This window comes from Mirounga angustirostris, unplaced genomic scaffold (genome assembly GCF_029215605.1).
Source record: "Mirounga angustirostris isolate CCGP_5_RB_7025 unplaced genomic scaffold, mMirAng1.0.hap1 SCAF_14, whole genome shotgun sequence".
NCBI classification, from domain to species: Eukaryota; Metazoa; Chordata; class Mammalia; order Carnivora; family Phocidae; genus Mirounga; species Mirounga angustirostris.
In genome coordinates, this window is record NW_026991722.1 from 88,257,622 (window position 1) to 88,281,391 (window position 23,770).

The 23,770-nt window shown below is 45.2% G+C and overlaps 2 protein-coding genes across 11 annotated transcripts in view; both read right to left on the reverse strand.

The window, feature by feature from the left end:
• The window catches only part of TTC28 (tetratricopeptide repeat domain 28), a 629,548-nt gene extending 624,652 nt beyond the window's left edge, over window positions 1-4,896 (reverse strand). For both annotated transcript variants that reach the window (XM_045887410.3, XM_045887409.3), the window contains exon 1: window positions 4,654-4,896. In XM_045887410.3, coding sequence (XP_045743366.1) covers window positions 4,654-4,755 — 102 coding nt within the window. In that variant the 5' untranslated portion in view covers window positions 4,756-4,896. The remainder of the gene's footprint in view (window positions 1-4,653) is intronic.
• Window positions 4,897-9,255: 4,359 nt separating this feature from the next.
• CHEK2 (checkpoint kinase 2) overlaps window positions 9,256-23,770 on the reverse strand; it is an 85,854-nt gene continuing 71,339 nt past the window's right edge. For all 9 annotated transcript variants that reach the window (XM_064578598.1, XM_064578596.1, XM_064578597.1 and 6 more), the window contains 8 exons: window positions 21,160-21,221; window positions 19,517-19,616; window positions 17,243-17,329; window positions 16,098-16,261; window positions 15,789-15,904; window positions 14,666-14,751; window positions 10,297-10,377; window positions 9,256-9,478 (listed from right to left, as the gene is read on the reverse strand). In XM_064578598.1, the coding sequence (XP_064434668.1) occupies window positions 9,389-9,478; window positions 10,297-10,377; window positions 14,666-14,751; window positions 15,789-15,904; window positions 16,098-16,261; window positions 17,243-17,329; window positions 19,517-19,616; window positions 21,160-21,221 (786 nt within the window). In that variant the 3' untranslated portion in view covers window positions 9,256-9,388. The remainder of the gene's footprint in view (window positions 9,479-10,296; window positions 10,378-14,665; window positions 14,752-15,788; window positions 15,905-16,097; window positions 16,262-17,242; window positions 17,330-19,516; window positions 19,617-21,159; window positions 21,222-23,770) is intronic.

Here is a 23,770-nt window from a genome sequence, read left to right on the forward strand (position 1 = left end):
ACAAAGTCAGGTTTTCTGTGTTACTTGGACCACCTACTATTTCTTAGCAATCCTGTTCTTTATCCACAAAATAGTACCACATCCTCATTATAAATCATCAATTATTTCTCAACTAGAATTTCAACAAATCACATTTCAGATTGCTACAGGTAACTTTTACACTATTAATCATTTAAAATAATGCATGTCAGGGGCACCTGGCTGGCTCAGTCAGTAGAGCATGTGACTCTTGATCTCAGGTCCATGAGTTCAAGCCCCACACAGGGCACAGAGCTTACTTAATTAAAAAAAAAAAAAAATCCCACTAAAATAATAAATGTTTTTCAGACTGAAATATCCTCTCTTAGAGATGAGAGAGAGAAAGAGAGGAGGAGGAGGCAACAGAGGGAGAGAGAGAATCTCAAGCAGACTCCATACTGAGTGTGGATCCTGACATGGGGCTCCATCTCAGGACCCTGAGATCATGACCAGAGCCAAAATTAAGAGTCAGACACTTAACTGACTGAGCCATCCAGGCACCCCACACTTTTATTACTTTTAATAATACTTACAAATGCACTGTTGAATACCTATGTAGTAGCCTAGATTTAGCAGGCCTTCACAATACAACTGTGTGGTGTGAGAGACTCTTTCACTATTCTTCAAGCACTCACAGGGATGTCTTAGATCACAGAAAAGTAAGAGAGACAGGAAGAGGTTTGAGGTTTTTGCTTGTGGCTTTTCTTTGTGGGTTTTGGGTTTGGGGGAGGGTGGGTTTGTCTATGCTTTGGGGTTTGTTTGCAGGGTTTTTTTTATTTTGTTTGTTTGGGTTTGGTGTTTTGTTTGCTTTCTGTTTTTTGGCCTGCTTTTAAATGTAGTTATTTAGCAGAAGAAGATAAACAACAAATATCAAATCCCCACCACATGTAAGGCATTGTTCTTAGTATCTATCAACATTTTCTTTAACAGTTCTTTGGGATGGAGATTACCGTTCCATTATACATACAGGAACACTGTGATGTATAACAGTGAAGATTGTCAAAACTCTTACAACTAGTAAGTAGAAGAGCCAAAACCTAGAAACTTGAACAGACTACCACTAAATGATGAGATTAAAAGACTTATCCAAAACTCAACTATTTTTCTTCTACAGACTAGCAATGAACTAGTGATAAACAATGACAATATGAAATTAAAAAACAAAAACAAAAACAGTTCCATATAGAATAGCATCACGTAAAATATAATACTTAGGAATAAATTTTTGAAAGAAGTGCAAGACTTGGACCTGAAAACTACAAAACACCATTGAAAGGACAGATTAAACACAGTCTCTATAAAAATCCCAGCTAATTTTTGGCAAAAATTTAAAAACTGATCGTAAAATCCATATGTAAGGGACTGAGAAAAGCCAAAACAGCCTTGAAAAAAAACAAAGTTACAAATACATTTAATTTCAAAACCTATTACAGAGCTACCAAAATCAAATAGTTTTGTACTGGCATAAGGATAGACAATAGAACAGAATTGAGAGTCCAAAAGTAAAACCTAACATATAGTCAGCTGGGTTTCAATAGGGTGCAAAGACCATTCAATGGGATAAAAACAATCCTTTCAATATATAGTGCTGGGACAACTGGATCACTACATGCAAAAGAATGAATTGGGTCACTACCTGACACCACACACAAAAATTAACTCAAAATGGATCAAAAACCTAAATATAAGGGCTAAAAACAGAAAATTCTTAGAAGAGAGCATAGGGGTAAATCTTCATGACCTTGGATTTTGCAATGGATTCTTAGCTATGACACCAAAAGCATGAACAACAAAAGATAAAACAGATAAATTGGACTTCATCACAATTAAATTTTTTTTTTTCTGGCAACAAAGTACATTATCAAAAAAGTGAAAGACAACATACAGGAGAAAATATTTGTGAATCAAATATCTGACTAGGGTTTAGTATCCAGAATATTTAAATAACTCCTACAACTCAATATAAGACAAATAACAATTAAAAAATGGACCCAAAAAATGGACAAAGGATTTTAAGACATTTCTCCAAAGAAGATATACAAATGGCCAATAAGCACCAAAAAATATCCCCAACATCATTAGTCATCAAGGAAATGTAAATCAAAATTGCAATGAGATACCATTTTATACCTACTAGGATGGCTAAGGTTAAAAAAAAAAAAGAAAAAAAGACAATAACAAGTATTGGCAAGGATGTAGAGAAACTGGAACCCTCATAATTTGCTGCTGGAGGGCGCCTGGGTGGCTCAGTTGGTTAAGCGACTGCTTTCAGCTCAGGTCATGATCCTGGAGTCCCTGGATCGAGTCCCTCATCAGGCTCCCTGCTTGGCAGGGAGCCTGCTTCTCCCTCTGACCCTCCCCCCTCTCATGTGCTCTCTCTCTCTCGTTCTCTCTGTCTCAAATAAATAAATAAAATCTTTTTAAACAATGGATAAACAAAATGTAGTATATCCATTCAATGGAATATTACCCAGTAAGAAAAAGGAATGAAGTACTTATACATGCTACAACACGGATGAACCTTAAAAATCATTGGTCTAAGTGAGAAGCCAGACTACTTATTGTAAGATTACATCATGTGAAATGTCCAGAATAGCGAAATTTGTACAGACAGAAAGTAGGTTATTGCTAGCAGGTGGGAGAAAAGTGAACAAGGAATGTTAATGTGTATGGGATTTCTTTGAAATATGATGAGCAGATAATGGTGATGTTGGACATATAGTGAATATTCACTATAAACCATGAAATTGTACATCAAAACGGTTGATTTTACAGTAGGTGAATTATACCTCAAAAAAGCTGGGTTTGTTTTGTTTTCTTTTTAAGATACTTAAAAAAGTGATGGGGAATGTAATATACTGCACGGTGACTATAGTTAATAATACTGAATTGTATATTTGAAAGTTGTTAAGAGAGTAAATCTTAAAAGTTTTCATCATAAGAAAAGAAACTAATTATGTGATGACAGATGTTAACTAGACTTATTGCTGTGATCATTTTGCAATATATACAAATATTACATCATTATGTCCTAGATCTGAAACTAATGTTATATGTCAATGGTATCTCAATTAAAAAAAAAGAATTTTAAAAAAATCCAAATAAACTGCAAAAATGACACACAGAATAAAACATCTAATTTTTCTATTTTTCTTCAGATGCAATCTCAACTTCTAAAGTCTTGTCTTTCTATATATTTATTTTTCCACTCAAAAAAAAACAGAAATGAAATCAACTCTTGAAATTCAAAAAACATGAAAAAAACAGCCCCTGAAATATCAATAACTTTCAAACAATTCTATTTTAGCACTGACTCTGAACTAAACATAAATCTCAATTTCAAAATATTACGTAAAAACTACAAATACTCAGGTCTAAGCAAATTGCCAACTTTTCTGAATAAACAGTAATTCGCATTTGCTTTGATAAAATGTAAATATTTACCTGCCTTGAAGGAAAAAAATCCTATAAGCCTAGTGTTCCCAAATGAAGAGAAAGAAGCATGCATTTTTAATTCAGGTTTTGTTTTATAATTACTTTTAACCTAGCTAGGGTATACATAGTTGATGGTTTACACTAAGCAATGTATACTCTGATTTTGCCTAGAACATACTGAAAACATGGCAATATAAACACTCACAGAAGTTGGGACGAGAGAAAAAAATCACATTTTACAGTAAATCTCACAGAGATATTAATCTCAAAAGCTCCTGAAAATGTCTCAAGAGCTCCTATTTTGGAAACTCTCTAAGTTATTCAGTCTTCTTACAAATACTGAATGACCATCTACCATGTGCCAAGCAGTGCGCCTGGTACCAGGATGCCATGGTGAGCTATAAACAGAACAGGTCCCTGATCGCTGGAAGCTTACTCTAAAATAGTGCCTGTCGAATCTGCCTGATCATAACAACTTGAGAGTTTGTTAAAAATTCAAAATCTGGTCCTCTGCCTTGGAGAGTTTGAGTCTGTGGCCTGGGAAGAGTTGTGACGCCAGCATTTTTATCAAGCTACAGATTATTCCTATGCCTGGGCAGTCTGGGGAGCCAAATCCTCAGGGCCATCCCATCTCATCCGCTGAGAGCCACACCTCCAAAGTCCATTTTGCTCAGCATCCTTCACCCTGACCGATACCCCAAAGACACTACGAAGCTGGGGTGGATGTCAAGCATCCCCAAATCACTCTGTGCTGAGACACCGCCAGACTTGGTTCCTTCCAGGGACCGACAGCTTACTCCCTGTGATTCCACCTGGGGCTGTCTGCACCTGAGTCTCTCAGGGCAGCACCGACACCTGCCTCCAAGCGGCTGCCGTCTACCTCTCCCGTGGGCCCTGGGCCGGGGCAGCCGCCGCCCCGCTAAGGCGAAGGCAACAGTGGAGACGTGGTGCTCATTAGGCGCCGACTGTATACCCCCCCAACCCCCCCCGCGCGCGCGCACACATACTCTATCCGAAACCAGCCGGGCTGGCGGCAGACCGAATCCCGCCGCAGAGCGGCGCGAGGCAGGACAGCTCGAACCCGGACGGTGGGGCGGGTTCCGCCTCGCGGCCGCTCGTCAGCTTCCAAGGCCCGGCCCGGCTCGCACCGACGGAGTTTCACAAAGAAAGTCTCCCGGCCCGCGCCCCTCACGCACTCACCGGCGCTGGCGCCGGCGGCGACTCGGGCTCCCGCCGCCTACGGCTCCGTGCCGGGGTCGGCCCCGGTGCTGGCTCGGGCGCCGGCGGCGGCGACTGCTCCATCCCCGCGGGGCCCGGGCCGCGTCCGCCTCGAGCTAACGGTCCCGCCAGCTAGGCGCGCGCGCCGGACCCGCGCGCCATGTTCCCGCCGTACCGCGCGCCGCCGCGGCAACCCACACCACCCCCCCACAACCGCGCACGCGCGCACTCGCCGCACCAGCTCCCCGCGCGCCTCCGCGGGTCCCCCCAACCGCGCAAGCGCGCACTCGCCGCGCCCCTTCCCCGTGCGCCCCGCCTCGCGCCCTCCGGAGCCGGCCGCTGTTCCCGGCGTCGCGGCCACCCCCTCCGCACCCGTCCGGCCTGGCTGGAGCGCTCGCCGTTCTGGACTTGGCGCCGCCGCCTGCCGCCTGCCGCCTGCCGCCCTGCAGACGACACCCGGGCAGGCCCCTGGGCAACTGCTCTACATTGCCCCATATACTTCACAGGTCACGCCGGCCTTGCGGCGAGGGTCTGAGCCGGGAGGGAATTACCCCCAAGAAGTGCCGGGGAAGAACGCTACTAAGGTGATGAGATCCCCGTCATGGAAGTATGCAAGCACGTGCGCGAGAGTAAGTGGCACAGTGAATGCCCATGTCCCTGGGACAGCCAGACTCAGTGGAGAACCTGAGGTCGAGTCCCACATCTCCTCTAACCTTTGCGTGATTAAGGTCAGGTCTCTAGGGGCCTGTTTCTCCTTAATCAGGAAGGCCGATAACTAAGGTATGTTGGGAGGACTCAAACAATCAGGATGGTGTCAGCACAGCTCCTAGTACTGAATGGTTATCAGGTGACAAGACCTAAGTAGTTTTGTGTACTGGTTAAAACCAAAGGCTCTAGGGAAGGGAAATCTCAGTTCAAGTCTGGCCTCCACCTCTTGCAAACTGGGAAACCTTTAATAGGTCACTTGACTGAAGCAGAAAGCCTTGATTTCTAAATCAGCAAATGAGAAAGTGGCAATAATACCTCACAGGGTTGAGGGGAACTCTCAGATGATGCACGTCCCTCCTTGAGCACGCCTGGCAGCACCACACTTTCCAGGCTTCACTGGTATAATTCTGGCCCTTTCCTTCCAAGACTCCTAAAAGCTTAATGAAAGGGGCTCTGCTCCCAAACTCTGTGGTATAATTAGCTGGGAGGGGTTCACTCAACCTTGGGGCTGTAAGGACTGTTACTTCCCACATCTTCCCTTTCCATTCTCTGCCCCAAACCTCTCTGAAAACCCTAAAGTTGGCAGAAAAACAACAGCAGCGAATGTTTTTCCCTACAAGAAAAAAAAAATCTCCAAGGGTCTCTCGGAGTTTGTAAATGGTTGAATTTATTAATTTGACCTTTTCCAGATACTAGTGACAGTAATAATAATAATTCAACCTGGAGTAAGAAAAGAAACAAACTGAAAAGTCTTGGGGTGGTAGCTCACTTCAGGCATAGCTGGATCCAGGTGCTCAATGACCCAAATCTTGAATCTTTCAGCTCCCTTTCTCTCTTCGATGACTTCTCATGCAAGCTCTCCAGTGTCCCAGGCAGCACCTAGCTCATATCTGACCAGGAAAACAGGAGCTGTTTGCCAATAATTCCAGCCAGTCTCAGGGCTGACTTTCATTGCAATTATTTAGGTCAGAAGTCCCTACTTGAGCCAATCACAGCAAGATTGGCCAAACCCGGCTATACTGAGCCCCTCTAGAAAGGGGGTGGGGCCAGGATGAGTGGGAGGAGGGATACCTCCCCCAGAAAAAGTGATGCAGTTATCACAAGAGGCATCAGATGAGGATAGGCCAAATAAAAGGTGTCCACTGCACCTATCTAGGCATGCAGCAGGTCAACCATGGAACAACATGCCTGTTCTACAGGAGTGGCAGTTACTTCAGGCACTGGGAAATGCCCCTCCACCTCTGCTCCCACCATCCACCTAGTCCTGACATTTCCCACGTTAGGTCAAAGGCATCTCAATTATCTGCCAAACTTGTGTGTGCCCCCGCCACCCCAGAAACTGAACGGATATTATGTCCCTGCTCAAGATTTTTCCATGGCACCCTTTGGCTACTTATATGTGATCCTCCCACACTTTAAGGATGGAAGGCAACACTGATAGATCCTTATCACACACCAGGCACTTTAAATGACATTCCCCCATTCAATCCTCACAAACACCATATGAGGCTGCTACTCTTACTGCACCCACTTTATAGATAAGGACATAAAAGTTCAGCAATTTCAAAGCCAAAGTCAGGAAGTGCAGAGAGCTCAGATTGGCACAGTATTGTTTTTACCACTAATGTTGCCATCCCAGCTCCATTTGCTCATTTTTTCGAAGTCCTGGGCCCACCTCCAGGTAGGAGGCTAGTGGGAGGAGCTCCACCAGGGAAGGAAGACCTTGTACCCCTTCAGCTTCATAGTCGGGGGGCAGGCAGACATTTAGCGTTACCAACTCCCCCTTTCCTCCATAACTTCATGGGATAAGGGAAAAGAACTGCCTCAAAAGAAAACTGGAGTGAGGTCAGGAAGAAGTGTATGCTGGATGGCCCCAAATAAGCAGCTGACATCTTAGTTTCCTATGGCCTCTATTACCACAAATTGGGTGGCTTAACACAGATTTGTTCTTATAGTTTTGTAGTTCAGAAGTCTGAAATCATTTCCACTAGTGAAAGTCAAGGTGTAAAGGACTAGTCCCTTCAGGAGAGAGACTGAGGGGGAGAATCCATTTCCTTGCCTTTTTTCAGCTTCTCATGGCCGCCTGTATCCCTTGGCTTGTGGCCCCTTCTTCCCTCTTCAAAGCGGCTCACTCCATTCTAACTCTGACTCCTTCTGTGTGTGTCCCTCTCAAACACTGTGATGACACACCCGTCCCAGAATGCCACACAGAAGAGACAGGATAATCTACCCATCTCAGGATCCTTAATCATATCTGCAAAGTCTCTTTTGCCACGTAAAGGAACATATCCATATTCTGGGGATGAGGATGAGGTCATCTTTGGGAGCCATTATTCTATCTACTATGGTCGGTATAATCAGAGGGAGCGAATATAAAGTGCTCTGGAAACGGAGAAGGGCTGGTTGGCTCTGCCCCAAGAGGGGAAAAATGCCCTAAGAAACCACAGCCTTCACATTAAATATTCAAATGAGCTAAAAACCCATCTAACTTGGCAATCTCCACCTCATTCTTTTAAATATGCAAACCACTTAAATCCCCATCTAGCCCCACCAAGCCCCTGCTCACACACACACACACCAAGCCAGCCAAGCCTCAGAATGCTTGCACACCCTTCTAAAGGAAATTGCCAGCCACCACCCAACTGCCCACGGCAACAGCTGTGTACCCCGAGGCCCTGGCTGGCTCATCAGTGGCATCAGAACCAAGGCATTCAACTCATGGCATGACCAGTGAGCTATAATGTGGCCTACTCTCAACCAGCCAAAGATAGAAGCAAAATCAGTGGGTCAGAAAGAGACAAGAGGAACCAAGCATTACAGCTGCCTGGGTTCCTGATGGATCCCAGGCCAGACATCTAACCTTGAAACAAATCCCCTTTATCATGAAGTAACCTAAATGAGCTTCTGTTCTTGCCACCAAGGTGTCCCAACTTACACAGATCATGGGGCTGTACCCTCTCACAATAACTGAACACACTGGCATTCAGGATTTAGATATCAGTCTCTTGTGGTTTTGTCAGCGTGAGTCAGCATTCCTGAGTCTGACTGTATATGAGCCTGAGAAGATGAGGAATATTAGAATCAGGAAGACCTGGGTTGGGTCCCATCTCTGCCACTTGCTATGTGACACTGGACAAGTCAACTTATTCCTTCATCCTGGGTTCCTCACCTACAACATTAGGGCAGTCAGAGGACTTATATACCATAGCATCACTGTGAGGACTGGACAAGATCAGCCAAGGGAAGGGCTTTATACAGGGCTTCGTTGGTTGTCGTTGGCTCAACATGAAATGCCCACATGCCTCATTTGCATTTCCAAAATCCAAACAGCTTTGAAACCTGAGAGTCATCCATAACTCCTTTGACAGAAAAGTGACCTGCACTGACATGAGGCACTTATAGTCTTCTCTAACCCTTTTATTGTGAATATTTGCTGCAAAAGTATTTAAGTGCTTAGTTTTAGGACTCTACTGGGTGTTACAAATAATAGAGTTGATGTGCCACGTATCCTTCCTAAAACCAGGAAAATTTCAAATTTGACAACCGTTTTGGTCCTATGGTTTCAGTGACGATGGACCTGTACCTTTATGCAGGTGAGGTGAGAATTTAAAACTGGCCTGTGGTATATGGTACCAAGGTACCTCCCATCTCATGAAGACTTTGGTGACTAGCCAGTCTCTACAAACCACCCCAATCTCCAACTTTCTAAAGGGTCTTTCGAATTTGTATGCAGCTTGCCCAGGCTGAGACCAGGGATACCCACCTGGTTCCAGCCAACACAGAACAGCAGACAAAAAGCACAAAACTGCAAATACGCAAAAAAGGTGTGCCGCTAAAGAGCTCATCATCAAACAGAAGCCAAAGCCCAGGTTCCACTAGGTTTGGAATTGTGTATTGATGATTGTGAAAAAGCAACCACCCCCCCAATTAAAATAAACTATAAAAAACAGATTTAAAGAAAATGGCAGCAGGTTCAAGAAGGCAGGTTTCTTTCGTGTTCAACCAAAGTTCACGACACAGCAGCACACACAGCCAGACGCTTTGTGGTGTCAGCATCCTCTGCTTCCCCTTCAAGAAGCCGCTTTTGACTTGTGGAAGGCTGGAAGTAAAAAGGGAGAAATGCTCAAAGAAAACCACTGGCTTTAAGATTATCAAAGTGTCCCACTACACTTCCAGTACATTTGGAGCATTTCATGTGAAACTTCTAGTACCAAGAATTAGGAGTCGTCCCCCTTGACATCTGAACCCCCACCACACCTGCCCAGAACTCAGACATGCTTATTGAACGGACATTGCTCTCCCTTGTGGCTTCTGACCACTTGATGGATACTGAAAGCAAGCAGCATAAACACCCTCCCTCCTCTCTGTACTCTCCTCCTAAATTATGAAGTTTAAAGGAACTACAATACCTCTTGCTGGGAGCCCCAAATCTTGCTCTTTTGTGGGAAGACCATCTTTTTTGTCTTTGTTTCCCATTCATAAAGTTTCGAGGGGACAGTGGGGAGGAGGGTATTATTCATCAAAAGAAGGCAGGATAGGAATGAAGAGATATTAACTAATCCTAACAAAGAACCTTGGAAGAATAACATTATTAATCAATAAATAATCAACCACTTGTCCAGATTATAAATTTTCAACAAGTTTAAATTTGAACTTCTAATACAGTCTTCCAATTTTGCCTTGCAGGAGACCTCTTGAATGACAATCCCTGACTATGCTTCTTTAATGCATCAAACATACTCTTCTTATTAAATCTTCTAAGGGTGCTAGAGCAGATCGAGCTGAAACAAAATATCTACCACATTATTCCAAAAAAATATTAAGCAATTGCTACTAAAGAGACCTTTCAAGCTCATTCTCCTTGCTCATGAGCTCTTTAAAACTTAGCCTACATTTAACGACCATCATCTGGAATACCTGGGCCGGGACTTGGGGTAGAGCCGTTGGCTTATTTTCTTCAAAAAGCAGATTCTGAAATTTTCTCTTCATGTCCTCATCCTGTGAAAAAATGAAAAAAAAAAAAAAGAAAGAAAGAAAACCTAAGTAGACTGTGTCTGAAGGAAAGAACGCTCCTAAAAAGACAGGGCCGGGTTGCCCCTGGAAAGAAAAAAGTGGGTAAGGACACCCAGTCTGTCCACCAAAAGGCAGGGTCTTGCTGAGGCTCCAGGAGGTAATGGGCCATGCGCTCCTCAGCTCTGCCTTCCCGGAGCACTCTAATCAGCAGTCAATGCTCAGCTGACACTGGCTAAATCAAACCCACATGCCCTCAGTGGGTCAGAGAGAACCACAGACGTTAGCAGTCAACAGACTTTCAGAACCAGCATCCCAGATCCTGAGAAAGGGTAATCAGGAAGCCAGAGGCTGGGACTGGCTCAGTCCCCTGAGAGCGGACTCCATGAAGCTCCCCAGATCTTTCCAGGAGGTGTCCCCTCCCCATGCCAACACTAAGACCATTTACTAGGGCCACCCTAACAAAGCAACCCAGCACCCCAGAAAATTCTCCCAGCAAGTACTACACAAGTCACCAGAAGGACCTGAAGCCCACAATATCCCAGAGCTAATGAGAAAGGAAGACAGATGAACAGACCACAGCATTACAGGTGTTTTGTGCTGCTAGAGGGAGAAGGGGGGGGTGCATATGTGCATAGAGAACTCCTGCCCAGATGTCTATGAGGATAATTCCCACCTCTATGAATGTTACTTCTGCAGGGTTCAAGGATTTGCATCTAGGAATCCTGAAAAGTAACCTGGTGCAGCTCTCCCCCCCTTCAGAAAGGTGAAACATCCCATGACTAGGATGGGGCCAGCTGGAAGCCCAGCTCAGCCACTCAAAAGTAGCGTGTGCACAAGACAGACCCACAGCTGCCTGATTCTAAAGCCCCATGTACCTTCCCACCCAACCTCCTCCCATTCCTCCCACTAAGCCAAGAGCACCACAGTAGGTGGGGACATAGGGCATAGGAGTGAAGGCCTCCAATATTCAGCAGTTGGTATGTATAGAAAAATTGCACTGCTTGAGAATTAACTCACCTGCTCTATATCTAGTGGCTGAATCACCTGCTTCCAACACAGTTTATTGCATCACTCGGTGTAGCGCCCCACTGCCCATTCTGAGAGCACCACGTTCATCTGGATTCTGCTCCACAATCTCCCTTAGGATCTCACTTCCTACACTATGCCACTCTCAAAATTCCTTCCCCTCTTTCCTCCTATTCCTGCTCACAACCTCCACCGGGAATGCCCTCCTTGCTATCCTGCCCATCCATCTCACCCACCTTTCTCATTCACTCAGTGAACAACTACTTCCTGATCGGCCTTAGATGCCAGGCACTGTAAAAGGCAAAGGGGCCTCCATATAGAGGGACTCAATCAACAATAAAAATGCGGTCCCCCATTGTGACTAAACTGTGTCCACCTCCGCCCCCGAAATTCAAATGTTGAAATAGTAATCCCCAATGACTATTTGGAGACAGGGCTTTTAAAGAGGCAATTAAGTAAAAATGAGACTATTAAGGTGAGGTTCCAATCCAATATGACTGATGTTCTCAGAAGAAGAGAAAGAGACACCAGGGATGTGAGTACAGAGAAGAGACCATGTGAGGACAGAGAGAAGGCAAGGAGAGACGCCTCAGGAGAAACCAAATGCGCCAACACCTTGAAATCGGGTCTTCTAGCCTCCCGGACTGTGAGGAAATAAATTTCTATTGTTTAAGCCAACCCGTCTGGGGTATTTTGTTATAGCAGCTCGAGCAAACTAATACACCCACGTCATCCCCAGGCCACTCAGCCTTTAGAAGCTCTTCATATTGTGTGAACCTGTGAATACCTGAAACCCAAGAACTGTGACCCTATCTCATTCTGAGGATCCCCCCTATACTCTACACCTACCCCTACTGCTGCGTGTATCCCACTGCCCTGCTGTGACTATGGTCGGGGTTGTACCCACCCAGACTGTCAGCTCCCCAAGGCAAGGACTTATCTTACTCTTCTTCGCATCCCCAGTACCTAAGTGTTGACACATGAGCTCATTAACCGTCCTCTGAAAGAATGAACGCATAAAGAAATGAAAGCACACAGCAACATGCCATATGGCAGCTCTTTAAGACAGCCAGACAGAACTGCCCACAAGCCTATTTAGGCCTATATTTAAAACAAGTCATCGGGAAGCCTGGGTGGTTCAGTTGGTAAAGCGTCTGACTCTTGATTTTGGCTCAGGTCATGATCTCAGGGTCATGAGATCGAGCCCCGCATCAGGCTCCACGATCATCACAGAGTCTGCTTGTCCCTCTCTGGCTGCTCCTACCCCACTCATGCTCTCTCTCTCAAATAATAAAATATTTTAAAAAATGATAAATTAAAAAAATAAAACAAGGCATCAATTAGCAGTAATATTGAAAAAGGAGCTCATTATATACCACAGGTAGCAATGTGTATCTGCAAACACCTTTCTCGGAGATGTCTACAGTCTACTCAAAAATTTAAATTGTAAAATGCCTCAAAAGCAAGCAGGAAAGAGTTCTCGATTTCAGAAAGTGAATATGAGGCCAAAGAGTGGATGTTATAGGGGTGTCAGAGGATGATATAAAGGATGTTCCCCCCGCCCCCAAAAAAAGGATGTTCCCCAAACTGAACACTGTTAAGAGCAAAAGAGACTGGAACTCACATTCCAAACACTCAGTCCAGGGCCAGAGCCACAAAGCCATTTGGCTTCTTCAAAAACACTGAAATTCCCCAAAATAAAACCTAAGCTATCACTAGCAGATGATTAACACAGGCAGTGTCTGCATTCTTGTCCTCACTGTGCTCATTCCACCTTTTGCAGCAAAAACAAAATGTGGACAAGAGTATTCCAGTGAGACCACTGTGGCAGAACTGAACCTCACCTTTTCCTCAGTTGTTAGTAACAGTTTTCTTCTGAGACAAACAGAACAAGAAAAATAGGTTACGCACGTTCGTGAATTGCAGGCGGCTACAAACCCTGTTCCCTGGCCTAAATGGCAAGCTCCATTTTTTTTTTCCCCAAGACTAGCACAGCTCCTCTAAGTCCACATCTGGCCCCAAGAGTTTCCCTATTAGGGCACATAAAAAGAGCCAAGAGGCATGTTTTTCTTTTTCATCAAAATTAAATCCCCACATGCAAAGGCACCCTTGTTTCCAAATTCCTTTTCTCCAGGGTCCTGCTGTTTTAAATCTGTGTGGTCTATTAAGTGCTAAATCATCTGACAGATTTCTTCTGGGGGGAGACTGCTGTTTCCAGGGCAATAACCCAAACAAATATATCTACTTTTTTTTTTTCTTTTAAGGATTTGTTGTTCTCAACCTGAGCTGGCCTGAGCATAACTGTTAGGTATGGAGGGCTGGAAGAGAGAAAGAATAGGGACAGTCTTCCCAGAGTCCCAGGAGCACAATACTGAGACTGGACGGCCTGGATGAGTTTCTGGGCTAGTAATCCCCAGAGTACTTGAGCCTCTAGCTCAAGCTAGCTGGTTAAGTTCCCCATCCCCACAGGAAACAGACCAAATGGAAATTAACAAAAAGGGATATGGCTGTACTGAGTGGAACTGCACTTAACAGAAGGCCTGACATCCATCAGAAAACCTGCCCCACGCTGTAGCTAGTTCTAAAACCAAAGATCAGTCCAGCAAAGCCACAAAGGACTTGCAAGTCTGGCAGCTAGAATGAGGTCAGGGTATAATCCAACAACAGCCACAATGCCCTGGCAGGGACACATAGATAATACAGACTTGAAAGGTGCATTAATGGCATGTTTACTCACCAAGAATAAGTGGGACCCTATATGCCCAATCACATAGGCTTAAGAAATAACCAGATCCTCCCCCAGAGAAGCTGCCCTCCTCCTCCTCCTTCCCCGGCTCCCCTGACTTCAGGCTGAAGACAGCTGGGATGCAGCCCATCCCACCTGTTTGAGGGAAGAGGCTAGCACAGGTGGGGGTGGCGGTGGAGGTTCCGAGCTAGAACCACTTCTCAAAGTACCACTGCCGAACTGCAGACTCGGGGAACCCAAGTGGGACTAGGACAGGCCATAAAGTGAGCTGTCCTGGGATCCCAGGAGCCACAAGTTGAAAAGGTTGTACCCAAAGACACACCTACACTCATGAACCATATACACACAGAAACATACCCGAGACACCTAAGCTCATTCTAAAGCAGGTGCATTAAACAGTCTCAACAAAGCGGCCACGTTTCCAACTTCTTCCTTTATCCCTCAGGCACAGCTAAGAGCTGCCTATATAGTTTATGCCAGCAAGCACTGTCCCATACCCACCTGAAGCCACGGGTGTCTTAGGGCTTCCTCTGTCGTAAAACGCACCTTTGGATCCACTATCAACAACTTCTTAACAAGGTCCAGAGCTAAAACAATGATAATCAAATATCAAATCATAGTGGAAAGGGTAGATACATTAAGTCAGCAAAATTAAAGCATGCCAGATGACAGGCCAACATCCAGAAAGAGAGAGAGGCTAAAGTCATCGCAAGTCAGCAGGTGTGGGGGGCAGGGACCCCCTCCCCCGCAGTCCCTCTCACTGTCTGTCTTCAGAGCTCTCGGAGAACACCAGGAATGACCACAATGCCCCCCATCTCCCTTTGCTCACACATCACCACCTCTTCAACGCTCCCTGTTCCCCATCTCGTTGCTGGACTCAAGTTCAAACTAATTAAATCTGAACTTCTACCTAGTTCTAGGAAGCTCAGGATTCTCGGCCAAGGCTCTCGAGACCCATGCATTGACAGTGAGAGTTTCTCAGCCAGCAACAGGCTCCTTGGAACTGCAGGCTTGGCAGAAAGAAAGCTTGACAGCAAGCAACAAGTGGAGGCTGGCTTTTATATTGCAACAATATTATTCCTTCGACATTCTAAGGTTTGACATCCTAAGGTTTAACAGAATCCTATCTATGTTATATGACCTGACAGTTTCCTTTTCTACTTTTCCTTTTGAGAAGTACAAAGTTATACTTTTAAATTCTAAAACACAAAGAAATTACTTTAGCTCTTACATGCTTACCCAAAGGAGACTTTGTACTAAAAAGTTACTTATTATTTTGTACACTTACTAGGTACCAGACACTTGCTTAGATTACAACTACCCTCACAAAAAACCTTTAAGGTAGGGGTCTACTGTACCCCCTTTACATATAAAGGAAAGGGTAACTCAGACAGGTTAAGTAATTTGCCTAAGGTCACAAAGCTAGGAGTAGCAGACCCAAAATATGAGCCTTGGTCACCCTGGTTCTGGAGCCTATGTTAACTTCCTTTGCCCCTCAAAAGGTGCAAAACAAACAACAGAAAATAAGAACAGGAGGAATGTAACAGAATGTGAAAATAAATTTCCACCACAGCATACACACATTTTAGCAAACCACAAATTCTTAACCCTTTCATATCCATACCCTTTTCTGAGACCTCTGCCCAGACTTCAGAAATGAAATTGAATTTTCCACTGGTGATCTGATCCTTCAAAGACACTTGAGTCTTATGCTCAGAGAAAGGTGGATACCCACTAAGGCTTAATGTTGGTAGAGAGAGAAAGGAAAAGAAATCAAATTATATTCTCAGCGGCATTCAGACATACAGATTATTCTTTAAATCAATGATCAAAAAAGATCACCCAATGTAAACACAAGCTCTCTACCTGGACACGTTTCTGACTTCACCTAATTATCTCCAACCAGACTCTGAAGCAATGAAACTTTTCTTACCAGATAAAAAGAATCACTCCTAAACTCCAGCAATCCACAGCTCGGTTATATCCAGCAGTCCCAAAGGAATTAAGAACCTCAGGAGCCAGGTAGGTGGGAGTCCCACATAAGGTTCTCATGAGAGAGGTCTCCCCCAATATCTTAGACTGCCCAAAGTCAGTAATCTAAAATTAAGGACAAAAGGGAATCATTTTTAATGGTATCATAAAATAAAAAGATTAACATAGTTGGGGCGCCTGGGTGGCTCAGTCGTTAAGCGTCTGCCTTCAGCTCAGGTCATGATCCCAGCCAGGGTCCTGGGATTGAGCCCCGCATCAGGTTCCCTGCTCCGCCAGAAGTCTGCTTCTCCCTCTCCCACTCCCCTGCTTGTGTTCCCTCTCTCACTGTGTCTCTCTCTGTCAAATAAATAAAATCTTTAAAAAAAAAAAAAAAAAGATTAATATAGTCTTGTGAGTCCTAAAAGGCATGCAGGCTAGATCAGTTCCTATCCTATATGGTTCATGCCTGCTGTTAATCTGGAATCTCTAACATTAACACTGCAAGTTAAATTTCATTTTGCTTAAATTAAAATTTCCAGGCCAAGGAAGCTCAAGGTTTCCTCTCCAACTTATCTGTGGTTCTCTGTAACCTTACAAAAGGTTTATAACCCTTATCAAACCCAGACTCTACGGTCCTAATTAGTTATCCAGAGTTTTTCTTAGACCCTAGTTTCTCAACCAATCTCAACACTGGAATGTTTGAGGAGCTTGGAAAAAATACTCATACCTTCAGCAAATTCTGAGATGCAGTCTGGGTGTCATGATTTATTTATTTATTTATTTTAATCAATAGGAGATTCTATAGTGAAGCCAGGCTTGGGAAGCACATTGCCTTAGAAAGCATGGGAAGAAAGGGGATGGGATTCTCTCATCCATCTAGATCCCTCCTTCCTCTCTGAACAGAAGTGGCTTGTATACAGTGAAGCTCAATAAATGCTCATTAGAATCTGAATCAGAGCAATACTGCCTGATCACTAAAATAACTGCTAATAGTGGAAAGGTCAAATTCTCTACCTTTTTATGCTCCCACTTTTTACTTGATGAATTTTATAAGTTTATGAACAGAAATCTACTGGAGTGGCCACATAGAGAACATAAATTTCTTACCTTTATAAGACAGTCCTCTTTTTGAGATGAGAGTAGAACATTCTCTGGCTTTAAGTCCCGATGTATAATACCATTTTCGTGAAGGTACTACACAGAAAGGGAGGCATGACCCTTGGATTTATGGAGTAGGTAAGTGAGTAAAGACACACACACACACACACCCTTATAGCTGGGTGAAGTCATAAGCCAGGTTACGCACAACCACATTCCCCCAAATCATAGAAAACTACTGGGTAAAGGGCTTAAAGTTTACAAATTTTTCTTTTCTTTTAAGATTTTATTTATTCATTTGAGAGAGTGAGCAAGTGAGAGAGAGCACAAGCAGGGGGCGGGGAGGAGGGAGAAGGAGCAGACTCCCTGCTCCCATGCAGACTCCCACGCAGGGCTCAATCCCAGAACCCTGGGACCATGACCTGAGCTGAAGGCAGGCGCTTAACCAACAGAGCTACCCAGGTGCCCCACAAATTTGTTTTCAGGAAAATCTTTAGGGGCACCTGGCTGGCTCAGTCAGTAAAGCATTCGACTCTTGATCTCAGGGTTGTGAGTTCGAGCCCCACGTTGGTGTGATTAAAGATTTAAAAAAATCGGGCACCTGGGTGGCTCAGTTGGTTGGGTGACTGCCTTCGGCTCAGGTCATGATCCTGGAGTCCTGGGATCGAGTCCCACGTCGGGCTCCCCTGCTCAGCGGGGAGTCTGCTTCTCCCTCTCCCGCTCCCCCCCTTGTGCTCTCTCTCTCTCTCTCATTCTCTATCTCATTCTCTCTCTCAAATAAATAAATAAAATCTTTAAAAAAAAAGATTTAAAAAAATCTTGAAAAGAAAAAGATTAAAATGCCACTTATGACAATAGACCATTTATTTCACTCTTCAAAATAATAAACACCCCTTCACATTGCCAGAAATATAAGGTGTCAATTTCAATAGTAAAAATGTAAATAGTAAAAATATCAATAGTAAAAACTGAGCCTGGGTGGCTCAGTCAGTTAAGTGTCTGTCTTCTGCTCAGGTCATGATCCCAGGGTCCTGGGATCAAGTCCTGCATCAGGCTCCTTGCTCAGAGGGGAGTCTGCTTCTCCCTCTGACCACCCCCCCTCCACTCATGCTCATGCTCTCTCTCTCTCCCTCTTTCTCTCTTTCTCACAAAATTAAAAAAAAATGTAAATGGGTGATAAAAGTATTTTGAGACCTTATTAAAGTAAACCATAAAAGTTCCATCAAAATAATGTATTTGGTTATTCTTTCCCTGAGAATATTTTTTAAAGGCCTCTGTAAAGTACCTAATTGTAAATTATGTTTAAATACCCAGAGTTCACGTATTCCTCAACACAAAAACTGAGTTCATCTTCACAATCTCTATGTCTGAAATGCAATGTTGATGTTTGTCTGTGTGTTCATCATTTTTATACACCAAGTCATTTCTTTGGGAAAAAAATTCCCACATCCACTGATCTGCACTCAACTCATTGGGAGAGAATAAATCATTAAGAGAGTAAAGCACTGGTTAGGGGCTAATGGACTTCAACTCATCTGGATGCCCCTCTGGGCCAGGAGCAAAAAATTCCTCCAAAATACTGTTAACAGGAGAAAGGCCTGTCAAAGCCCCCAGGGAGGGCAAACCCAGGTGAATCAGCCCCAGGAAAATCTCCCTCAACCCCCACTCAACAGGGGAGCTGCTTCCAAATCACTGTTTCCTGCGGGGAGTAGGTCTTCAAGGGAAGAAATCTTGGCGGGGACTCGCTACAGCTGAATTTGGTTTGAAAAGGTGATGTTCGGAAGCAGGCAGTGTGCGACCCGACCAGCTGCTCCTCGGAAGAGAGAAGGCGGCGCACGTGCCTGCCCACCCGCCGCCGCCGTTCACAGGATGCTGCACCTAAGGGGCCACCTGTCACTGTGCGGCGGGGAGAGCGATCCGTCACAACCAGCCCGCCTTGCCAGCCTTACTCTCCCACCTGCCGCAACCCCCCCGCAACCCCCAGCCAGTAAGGGGGAGGTTTCTACAAGGTTCAAGCCCAAGTAGAGATCAGTACCCCTCAGAAAGACCTCCAAGTTAAAGAGAAGACAAGTGGGGCCCTGTTTATTTCTGTAACTCCCCCTCTTCTGTCGCTTAAGCTTCCCAGCAAAAGCTTTCCCGGCTGAGTCAAAGCGGGGGGGGATGTTTTTGCCAAGACAGACTCTGTGCCCTCCGGGTTCTACGCACCATCCCTCGCTTTCTGCCTGACTTCGGGAGCAGTTCACCTACAAGCAGGACGTCAAAGGAACCGAAGGAACCCTTTACCTGTACAGCCAGGAGCATCTGGTAAAAATAGAGTTTGCACGTAGCTTCTTTCAGGCGCTTATTCCCCACCACCCTGTCAAAGAGCTCTCCTCCTTCCATCCTGAAAGACACAGGCAAAGCAGGGGGCTTGGGCGGAAGACAATAACGCCAACAAGACACACTGTTTCAGACAAGCAAAGAGCTGCCTTTTTTATTCACTCTAGAGGACTCCCGTTTCTAAGGGCAGTGAAGTAGCAAGTCTCCTCTCCACGGTTAAGAGGCCCTCGCTGGAAACGAAGGAACAGGGAAAAGATGGAAGGAGTGGGCAGTGGGCACCGGACACACTTGGGAGCTTTTAAGAATCTGACTCAGTGGACCGGAGGTGGAGCCCACGAGTTTGCATTTTTATCACACACCCCAGGGGATTCTGTGGCTGGGCGAGAGCAGCAAGCAGAAGCTCGCAACCAGGCAAGCGGGGTCTGAACCCCAGTTCCCTCACATCCCAGCTGTGGGACTTTGGGCAAGTTATATCACCTCTTTGAGCTTGTTTCTGCCTCAAAAAATTGGGATAATTCCCCCCCTTCACCTTGATGGCTGTTGTAAAAATTAAGAGATAATTAATGTAGGTAAGGCAGTTGGCACAATGTGGTTGCTTGGCAGGGTTATTCAATCCCTCTGAATTTCAGTTTCCTTTTCTGTAAAGTGGGGCTAAACACAGTAACCCATCAGTAACTTGTAAGTCACCTGGATGACTGTCATGAAGGGTGAAGGAGTCAATCCATGTGAAGTGCTGAGAGCAGGAACTGGCCCATAGTAAGCACTTCATTAGTCTCAGTGACTATTATCGTATTATTATTGAACTGTTTTAAGTAGGTCCAAACAGCAACAGATATACCCTTAAGCATCCCAAGGGTCGTCCAATCTTTCCTAGTACTATGACTGAGGCTGTTTACTATAAAATCTTGGTGGCCAACCTGCTTAGGCACTGTGGGCCACTCAGGAGCAAAGCCCCGCCTGACAACAGCCGCTCCCAGAAACACTACATATTTATGTAGGAATGAGCCTCAAGACAGGCCTCTGCCAGGGATGAGGCAGGAAATTGTTTGGGCCACACCACAGAAGACAGGACTTTGTGGTTACTGAAATAGACCAGCAAGTAAACCAGCAACAAAAAGATAATCAGGCGCCACCCAGTACTGCCATCCTGAGCAGAGAGATCCACCCAGGCACGTGTTTCAGAATAATTAATATCCACCTGTGTTTGAGCAACTACGTGTGCCAGGGGCTCTGCTGGGCACTTTCTATCCCTCATAGTATTTAATCTTCATGACTCTGCGCATGGGGGTATCATTATTACCACCCCCACAACACAAGGAAAATAAGACTCAGAGACATGAAGTAAACTAACTCACAGGGAGTCACCTGCAGAGTGGGATTCAAACTCAGGCCTCAGACCCAGGGCCTGGAACCTCTAATCCATGTGCCTTTGGAAACACTGGAGGAATTTTAAAATCAACACTAACCCCACATGCACACTTTGAGAGCCCCACCAACACATACATATGATGAGGGTCCCCAGGATGAGAAAAATGCACCCCAGCCTTAGATTCTTTGGTGGTTTATAAGCAATTAAATAGAAACAAATAGAAAAGTTTACTACTTACAATTCCAAAACAATATAATAATCTTCGGCATCAAAAAAGTCTTTAATCTTGATGATACAAGGCTAAGAGGGAAAAGAGGAAAAGTAGTGAGAGGCTCCCCCAAGAGGAAAACCACAGGAGCAGAACTCGGGCATTTGGTCCCCTGCCTCAGGACACTTTGAAGTTCATACTGCAGAAAAGGCAGCACTGAGCTGGCTCCTTAGTGAAAACATCCAAGAAACCCTCCATCCCACCAAGTTGGTGAGGGAGGGTTCATGATTCACACACAAGGATGGCACCATGGAAGGAAGGCCAGTCTCTTCCCAGCATTCCTCCTTACTGTCCCAGAACACAGGTACTGAAGGACACCTAAGGAACCCGAAGAGCCTAACACTAGCGTACATCCTCCTCTCTAGACCACAAGATACCCCGCCTGCCCTAGATTCCCTGTGTTCTTTCCCAATGTCACACTTGGCTCGCCACCCTCCTGCCTGGTGATCCAGCCTCTGGACACACCTGGCCTCCGGCATCAGGCCCCCAGTTCAAACGCAACGCTCGGAATGTACCCACAGCCCCCTGCATTGGTTCTTATCCGTGCTGCCTCATGCCGCATCTTCAATGCCTGTCTCCCCACCAGATTGTGAGCTACAGGAGGGCAGAAAAAGGAAACTAACACCCACCATGGGTCTCCTTCCATCAGGCACTTCATGGGTCAAGTCTCAGTTATCTTTCTAGAACCAACACTCAGCAGAGAAGCCAGCAAACAGGAGACATTCATATGCTGCCCAGATTAATACAATCAACAGCAATAATAGAAACACCACCCACTGAGGGTAGACTCTGCCAGCCCCATTTTGTTTTGTTTTGGTTTTAAAGATTTTATTTATTTATTTGACAGAGAGAGAGAGAGAGAGCACGATCAGGGGGAGCGACAGGCAGAGGGAAAGGGAGAGCAGTCTCCTCGCTGAGCAGGGAGCCCGATATAGGGCTCAATCCCAGAACCCTGGGATCATGACCCGAGCCAAAGGCAGACGCTTAACCGAATGAGCCACCCAGGCACCCCTACCAGCCCCATTTTGGTCATGGCATACATAATCATGGGAGTAAGGCTGAGAGCAAACCAGCTCCACCACTCCTTACCTATGATCATAGTATGTACTTGCTCTGTGTGACCATTTGTTATTGTCACAATAATGAAGACACTGGATATGTATAGTAGTGTTAAATGTATGTATAAAGTGTTAAGAGGAAAAGAGAACTAAAATTCTCATACACTGTAACAGGAAGGCAACAGGCTATCTAAAAGTGATAAACCAGGAGACAGCAGTTTATGCAAATTATGTAGAAACATGGAGATACACTGGTTTAAAAAAAAACAGATGAAAGAGTTCTAAAATGTTTGTGGGGGAGGATTAGGGGGCTGCAGAGTTACAATCCGTGTATAAACCTTTGAGCAAGATTTGACTCTCTAGGGTGCCTGGGTGGCTCAGTTGGTTAAGCGACTGCCTTCGGCTCAGGTCATGATCCTGGAGTCCCTGGATCGAGTCCCGCATCGGGCTCCCTGCTCAGCGGGGGGTCTGCTTCTCCCTCTGACCCTCCCCCCTCTCATGTGCTCTCTCTCTCTCATTCTCTCTCTCAAATAAATAAATAAAATCTTTAAAAAAAAAAAAAGATTTGACTCTCTAGATTCTACGCATGTGATCAAAGGAGAAGCAGAAGAAAAGACACGCATGGAAAAGGAACAGGAGATCAGAGGAACAAATGAGAGCCGTTTGGTTCTGCCTGGCTTCATCCGGCAGGGCCGGACCCACCTGGGAACAGATGGGTCTGGGAGCTGGTGCAGCACGAGGAGGTGCCCAGCAGTCAAAAGCCTGTAGGCGCCACCACCTCTAGGGTCATTCATTGGCTGCATCATAGCTGAAGGTGTCTCTCGTGAACCAGAAGCTACTACCCTACACCCTCCACTTAGACCATACAGGGAACAGTTTAGGGAATGACAGATGACTGTCATTCCCCAAGCGTGTTCTCCACACAGAGAGCTTGGTGAGCACATCTCATCGAATTCCTATACCAACCTTTAAGGTATGTATCCTTATTGCTTCCACTGCACAGATGAGCAAACAAAGGCTCTGAAAAGTGAAATGACCTTCTCAGAGCCAGGAGGTAAGAGAGATGGGATTGGGAACCCATGTCTGTCTCCCCACTAGGCTGAAACCATAGGAGGGGAGGGACGGCCAAATCCATCTGTGCTCACCACCGCCTGGGCCTTAGAAGACAGGCTGGCACAGTAAGTGTCTGACGACTGATTGGATCAATGCCTGGCTCCAAGCGCCAGGCTCTGCTGGGCTATCAGGCTCTACTCATTATCCCCCAAATGCACTCATAAGCCCATATTTAATTTCCAAGAGCTTTCCACATGCCCTTGTAAATTGCCCAGAAATCTTGCAATTTCTTTCTAAATCGCCAGAGATCTTTTTTGAGGGTTCTAAATTCCTCTCGACTGCAGTGGACATTGGATTTGTGTAAATGTTATGTTTGGGGATCCTCTGACATCAGGAAAAATTCCCTGAGGATTTGGAGTGTTTATCTTACAAGTATGTTTGAAGCAAGCAACCCCACCCCAGAAAATTAG